We start from the raw sequence: 7,805 nt of genomic DNA, 5'->3' as shown, positions 1-7,805 counted from the left end.
ATATATAAGCAAGGATGGCTGTGTGGTAAGAAGCTTGCTTCCCAACCACTTGGTTCCAGGTTCAGTTCCCTTGTACGGAACCTTGGCCAAGTGTCTTCTACTATAACCTCGGGTCACCAAAGCCGTGTGTGTGTATGTGTGCGTCATTGTGTCTGTGTTTTTCTCATCACCACCACGGATTCACAACTGATGTTGGTCTGTTTACGTCCCCATAAATTAGCGGTTTAGCAAATGAAGCTAATAGAATAAGTACTAGACTTTAAAAATGCACTGGAATCGATTCAGTGGACTAAATCTCAAGGCGGTACCCCAGCATGGCCACAGTTTATTGACTGACACAAGTAAAAGATAAAAGATACATTTGTATATATATATATATATATAAAAGATAATAAGAGTGAAAAAACTACAGAAGGCTTGTGTTACATGGTTAAAGTATATATTTAAATTATGTCAGAAAAATGTTAGAAAAATGTTAGAAAATCTTTTTGGTATATAAACATTGTATTTTGAGAAATAACCGGTTTCGTGTTGTCTTTTCAAATTTCTCTACTTCATTGTAACGTGTTCGCTCCAGTCTGAAAAAGAAGAGTTCTCGGCAACACAAAATATTACAATTCCCGGTCTATTAACACAATCTTTAGAGGTGAAGCATATTTTGATATTTACATCTAGAACTAAATTTCTATCGATTTGATCTAGTATTACATAGACATTCCAAATATGCATATAGTACTCGAGGGAATTTGGACCAAAAACTTTTAATTCTAAACTAAAGATAATAATGATCTTATCTACAAAGTGATTAATGTATCTTCTCTCGATGTTGTCAAGTTAAAGAACTGCGTGTAATAAAACATCTGCGATAAACGAGTTGTGCCTAAAGGCTGAAATCAAATTTCCTTGCTAACAGCTCAATACTGCAAAAGCCGATATTTGAATACTCTGGCTGTATTGGTCTTTTGGTTTGTGGGAAGATCATTTGATGCTTTCGCAGATATGCACAGACAGGTATATCTGCTTTCCATTCAAGTATCAAAATATTTTTCTAAAAACCGAATATTACGCAGTAACAAATAATAGATATACCACTAAGGAATGCTACATCACAACGCATTATTTATATTAAAGATAGCTGCTGTGTATACAGAAAGGAAATGACTGGCAGGGGTATTGTAATTCAAGTTCATAGATCTTTTTTCATTTCTTTAATCCTGCATTATTTAGAAAAATAGAGTTTTATCTGTAATAAATTAGTATCCTAAATAAAGACATTTTATCTTTTATCTACTTAATGCCATGAGTAGATATCACTGTGAACCGTTGCATTATATATCTTTTGTTGCTGTTTAGGTTTTTCTTATTGTGTTTGTTGTTAACTCCGGGACTGTCCTTATCAAACAGATGAAAGGTGTTCCTACTGTAACTAACCCATCTTTCAGATATACTATATACAGTACGTCTAGGACAACATTATCTAATATGTCTTTCTTTTCATTGATTTTATGATATGGTTTGTGTAAGTATATAGCAGATTGAACGACAATGTAGAAGTGGCTTTGGTGGCTCATAGATCTTTTGTTCAAACCATCACGTGTTTCAGCAAATAGCAAATCGTAGACCTGTCTCAGTTGAATTAGCCACTGGTAGAAATACAATCATATCGTTTAATATGGTTACTTATTTTTATTTTTTATTTTTATGCGCCCTTCTAAAGCCTAGCCAGACTCATGGGCCCGGTTTCCCGGTTTCTATGGCGTAGGTGTCCCCCCCCCCAACTGGACGGGACGCCAGTCCATCGCAACGTTACTCAAGAAACAGGAAGAAAGAGTTAGAGAAAGTTGGGGAGAAAGAGTACAACAGGGGTCACCACCACCTCCTGCCGGAGTGTTGTGGAGCTTTAGGTGTTTTTCGCTCAATAAACACTCTGGGAATCGAAACCACGATCCTCCGACCGCGAGTCCGCTGCCCTAACCACTGGGCCATTGCGCTTCCACATGGTTACCTATGCTAGGCAGATAACGTCCCAATCAGTAAAGAATTTATTTCTTACCAGCTTAATTCTTAAAATTTGGTACTAAACATCAACCTCTTAAAATCAAAAATGAAACTCCCATAGATCTAAAAGTAAGTTTTTAGAAAGCTGCGCATATTTTTATGTCATCAATTTAATTTTTATATTTTCAGAATCAGGAAATTATTGCAACCGATGCAGATGCTGAGGAATATAACAGGGATATTGTCTACAACTTATCAGGAGGAGGTGCTCAGCTGTTCACCTTTAACGTTCTAGAAGGTACAATTCGTGTGAAACATCCGGTTAACATTCGCTGTGATGTTGTAGACACATATGACTTGAAGGTAGGAGTACATTACTTTGATTGGATTTGGTTTTGTTATCTTCATTATTTATCGTGAGAAATTTTACTAAAGAATTTCCTTGTCAAAATTTCCAAGGTCATAAATGTTTTCTCCTCTTTTTTGCATAAATCCGAGTCCGATGGCTACTGGAGATAAGATCGGACAATCGTAGAGCTGATAACGGCAATAGAGCCAGAAATACGTGTCAACTGTTGTTCTCATATCTCCAAACAGTAAGCCTGGCCTAGTATGTCAGCTTTGGAGAACACGTAATTGTGATTATCTACCATTCTCAAGTGGACCTTGTCATAATTGCTACTTGGTAATTATGATACAGCCTCTAGAGGAGAAAATAACTCCAATAAGTCAAGAATTTGTTGTATGTTATTTGACGTACTTGTATTTGTCTATGTTATTTAGATACATGCCTCTGGCCATGATGAGTTATTTCTCAATTCACTTTTGTTTACTTTATGAGATTGTTGTACACACACCTTTTGACATCTGATAGCTGTCGCTATTGTTTTGAATAACCAGAGTCAAGTTGCCTTTCTCTTAGTTTTATTTTCTCGCTCTTTTTCATTTCTCTTCCTCTCACGTTTTCTCTTCTACTTCTACAAATACAATTACCCCATTCAGCTAAGACTGACAATGTATTTCCTCTCTTCCAATTGTTTATCTGTCTTATCATTCTATTTAATCAGTGCCGAAACGCTGTTCAAGCATTCACATGACCAACACCAACCCCTTTCTCTCTCTCCCTCCCTCTCCTCTTGTTTCTTTCTTTCTTTCTCTCATCATCTCTCATTCAATTTCTTGTTCGTTTATTTATTACATTAGAAATTCCTCTCTTCCTCGTTCTCTATTTCTCTCTCTCCTTCTCTCAGTATCATCTTCATTTTATCATCTAGAACACACATACACATACACACAACACGTGCACCAATTTTATATTGTATGATTTCAACGTCTTTCTCTCTCTTTCCCTCTCTCTCACTGTCTTCAAGGTAACTGCCATTGACCAAGGAGGTGTTGGCCATAAAACCGAAACCAGTCTTAAAATTGTCATCCAGGATATAAATGACAATGCTCCAATATTTAAAAAGCAGTATAAATTTAAAACTCCAATCACAGCAAAAGTAGGAACAAAAGTTGGTTCCGTTAGTGCCATCGACTCAGATTGCAGTCTTCAGAATAACCGAATTACATATTTGCTCAAAGATGGAGGTTTTGGCAAGTTCAAAATTGACCAAGACAAAGGTAATTTTTATTCTGCATTTCTAGTTAAGTTGGCTTTTCAATTAATTTCCTTGTTTTAATAGGCTGAATATGTTCAGCTTCGCTAGTTCCCGAATCATCCTGAATTTTTCAAAATATGTGCGAATTGGTATAATCAATTACGCCCTTCTTCAAAGTTGTGATTTTTGTGATTTTTAATAAATTATTATTTATTATTGATTTATCTAAATATTTGTTTTTCAGGTGATATAACCGTTGCTGATAATCTTGTTCGAGAACCAGTTGAAACAAAGTATAACATTGTGGTACAAGCTATAGATAATGGAGCGCCCGGTCTTTCCAGTAGTACAAATATCACTATACTTGTTCCGCTAAATCACCCACCAACTATAAAACGAAGTTTTTACTTCTATGTATTAGAAAACAACAAAGCTGGTATATTCATAGGGAACGTAGTTGCAGATGATCCTGATTTACAAAAAGTAAAAGGAGAGAAGTTAACATTTTTCATCGCTGATAAATCAGGTGAGAACATTTATTTACAACTGTATTTCACCAAGCCAGCAAGCGAGATTCATCTTGATTGCTCGGTTTGTAATAAATAGCTGCCGAATCTCTCACAAATCGCATCCTAACATCTTTAAAAAAGGAAATGGCACATTGTATAATTTAACTCTAGATATGTCCTTCAAAACACGAGGTTGTCACGACTGAAATATTTGTCATCGTTGGTTTGCTCCATAAGAGTTGACCCTGGGTCTACCAACAACAACTGAATTTCATATTAACAGAAGTTAAACATTATAACAGGGTCAGATAAGCTATTGAACAACCTGCTAATTGATCGAATATTCAAATCTACAACGAGCATATTGTTACTTCTGCATGAATGACTTATTTGTCTTTGAGTATGAGACGTTTTGTCGCAGCCGTTTCGGCACAGCCATTTACGCGCCCCCTGTTTTGGCGTCGCTGATTCGACGCTGACATACTTGACATCAGACGTTTTAATATTTATCTCCTTTTTTCCCTCCCTCTTTCTCTTTCTCTCCTCTCTCTTTCTCTCTCTCTCTCTCTCTCTCTCTCTTTCTCTGTGTTTTTGTGTGCGCGCATTCTTCTCTCTACGTGTATGAAGAGAGGGAAAGCGTTTATGTCAGCAGCGTTCAATTAATAAATTGTAATATTATCTTTCTCCCACTTTCTCTCTCTCTTTCTCTCTCTTTCTCTTTCTCTGTGCAGATTTTATTACATGGACACGCATGCATATGTGTATTTTTGCATGTGTATTTGTATTTGTCTTTACCTCGAGCGCCAAAAAGCACTGTCGTCAAAATCAAGTTGATTATCTAATCAGCTGCGCCAATTCATCAGCGTCCAAAAAAGCTGCGCCCAATAGTCTCATTCCATTCATAACAACAACCAGATCATCTGGGAAATGTTACATGCAGTAAACAAACATTCTATCCTGAGTGAAGCCGATCTATTTCTCTTCTCCCTAGTGTGAATCTTAACTCAAAGCTTAAGTATCATTCAGTTATCTTGAGCTGAGTAACTACTCTTAAGAAGTCCTCAAGACTTAAGATACATTTGCTGTTGCTGCTGTTGGTTTTATTTAGACCCATATTAGTCATGACGGAGCAGGTCTTTGATCAAAAATGTGTCAGATGTGACCATTCCGTTTTGTTTTTTTTTATGAGACATAACACTTCTAGGATTTTATTATCAAAATGGCTTCCCTTTTCTTTTTTAAGAAGACATGGAGTGGTTTTTAAAAGATTTGGCTGATATTTCGAGCAGACTGAGTGACTGTAGAGCAGTTCTACTCTTTGTTAAGGAATTTATAAGTGTACATTTCATATTTCACTTGTAAAGATCTTATTGTAACAATCACCAAGGATTAGTGTCATAATTTTCTAGGAAACCTAATCGATAATCCAGTCCAGTATGCATAATCCATTGTAACTTTTCCTTTCATTTTTATGATCATAATTCCCTTTTAAAAATGGCTTAATGTGTAATCTGTAGATAGTCCTCTCTCTCTCCCTCGCTTTCGCTCTCACCTTCCTTCTCCCTCTCTCTCTCTCTCCCTGTACGCGTCTGTATGTCCATGTGAGTATATCTTTTTGAGTATCAAGTATCCTAAGCAAATGCGAACCAATCCTCTATTTCTCAAAATGAAACGTTTCAGAAGAAATTGGGATCAAAACGATAGATAAGATGCATGCATGTGTGTATGTGTATGCGTGTGTGTGTGTATGTGTGTGTGTGTGTGTGTGTGTGTGTGTGTGTGTGTGTGTGTGTGTGTGTGTGTGTGTGTGTGTGTGTGTGCGTATTGTGTACGTATTTTCGTCTCGGTATCATATGATAGTTGCAAATCAGTATCACACTCATGTAAACGGTGTCCTTACTTTCCAGTCTTCCATAAAACATGTCCGGTCATGGGGAAATATTACTTTGCTTGTAAACAAGTGAGGGTTAACAACAGAAAGGACATCCAACAGTAGAAAATCTGCCTCAACTAATTCCGCCTGACCTATGCAAGCATGGAAAAGTGGTACGTTAAATGATGACGATGATAATGATGTTACTACTGCTGCTGCTATTGATGCCGTGGCTGATGATGATGATGACGATGATGATGACTAAGATGATGACGATTATTATTTTTATTATCATAATTGAGTGAGAGAGCAGTGCATGCCACCAAAGTGACACTGGGGTACAAATATACGAAGTCCAATATTCCCATCTTAACTACCCGTCTGTTAAGGGTACACCAGGCACATGCATCACAACCATATGTGTGTGACATGGTGATCTCATATCAAGGCAAACCCCCAAAAAATCCTCTCAACACATGGCTATGACACCCCTCCCCACTACTTCTGCTCGTGATCAGAAATGCACATATCGTCAGCTACTAAGGAACATACTCAACTGGTTACGGTAAAGCAACTGAGAAGTAAATCTATGGTACTGAGCAGAACATTTGCTGTAGTCCATCTTTTATACGAAGACAAAACATGTACATGTTAACACTTCTAATCAGTTAAGATCAGAAGCCATGTGAATCAGTGCCTGGTACTGCATCAGGGCATCTGGCAGAAACGTTAGCACGCTGGTCGAAATGCTTAGTAGTATTTCGTCTGCCGCTACGTTCTGAGTTCAAATTCCGCCGAGGTCGACTTTGCCTTTCATCCATTCGGGGTCGATTAAATAAGTACCAGTTACGCACTGGGGTCGCTATAATCGACTTAATCCATTTGTCTGTCCTTGTTTGTCCCATCTGTGTGTAGCTCCTTGTGGGCAGTAAAGAAATTATTATTATTATTATTCCTTCGTAACACAGTGTAGGTAAAAATGCACCGGCGTCTTTAGTCATCTGTCAAGTTACAACAAGGTCCTCAGACAGATAATACATTCCTTAAGATGTGCGCTGTGCCCAATAAGGTTGCCTTTTGCAAGACATCAATATTGCATATTATTATTATTATTATTATGAATTAATTTGACTCAAGTTCAGTTTTATTCCTGATACGTTGGTAGCGGGTTACTACCTGTAACCTTAGGTACCCAGAAGTTTTCAGCAGTCTTTCAAGTGCTTAGAACCCTCCTGAAAATCCTTGCTGTCCCTAAGAGATAAATTTTCTGTAGGAGCTCTATTTCAATCTCCTTCAGCCATTTGTCTATAGCTTTACTTACTGTTCCTAACGCATCAGTTATTGTAGGCACGACCTTTACAGTTTTCATACTCCAAATTCTTTCGATTTCAAATGTTAAGGGATCGTATTTTTTTTATTTTCATCCTCTTTCTTTACGATCCTGGAATTAAACGTGCGTGATGGGTCGATTAGTAAGCATCTTCGCCTTTCTTTATCTATAACTGTTATGTCTGGTCTATCATTTTCTAACTTCTGGTCCGTTTGAGTAGGAAAGTCCCACAAAATCTTATGCCGTCGTTACGTTCTGAGCTCAAATTCCACCGAGGTCGACTTTGCCGCTTACCCTTTTGGGGTCGATAAATCAAGTACCTGTTGAAAACTGTGGTCAATGTAATCGACACGTCCCCTCCCCCAAAATGACTGCCCTTGTGGAAAAATTTGAAAACATCATTATTATTATTATTATTATTATTATTATTATTATTATTATTATTATTATTATTATTATTATTATTATTATTATTATTATTATTATTATTATTA

The 7,805-nt window shown here is 37.0% G+C and overlaps 1 protein-coding gene across 1 annotated transcript in view; it reads left to right on the top strand.

The window, feature by feature from the left end:
* Positions 1 to 7,805, top strand: part of LOC106875431 (protocadherin Fat 4) — a 483,512-nt gene that overhangs the window by 460,495 nt on the left and 15,212 nt on the right. Inside the window, exons 37-39 of the mRNA XM_014923579.2 lie at positions 2,188 to 2,361; positions 3,369 to 3,621; positions 3,844 to 4,190. Of these exons, the coding sequence (XP_014779065.1) occupies positions 2,188 to 2,361; positions 3,369 to 3,621; positions 3,844 to 4,190 (774 nt within the window). The remainder of the gene's footprint in view (positions 1 to 2,187; positions 2,362 to 3,368; positions 3,622 to 3,843; positions 4,191 to 7,805) is intronic.

This window comes from Octopus bimaculoides, chromosome 15 (genome assembly GCF_001194135.2).
Source record: "Octopus bimaculoides isolate UCB-OBI-ISO-001 chromosome 15, ASM119413v2, whole genome shotgun sequence".
Classification (NCBI taxonomy): domain Eukaryota; kingdom Metazoa; phylum Mollusca; class Cephalopoda; order Octopoda; family Octopodidae; genus Octopus; species Octopus bimaculoides.
The sequence above is the reverse complement of the archived record's forward strand: the minus strand, read 5'-3'. Positions and strand labels throughout refer to the sequence as shown.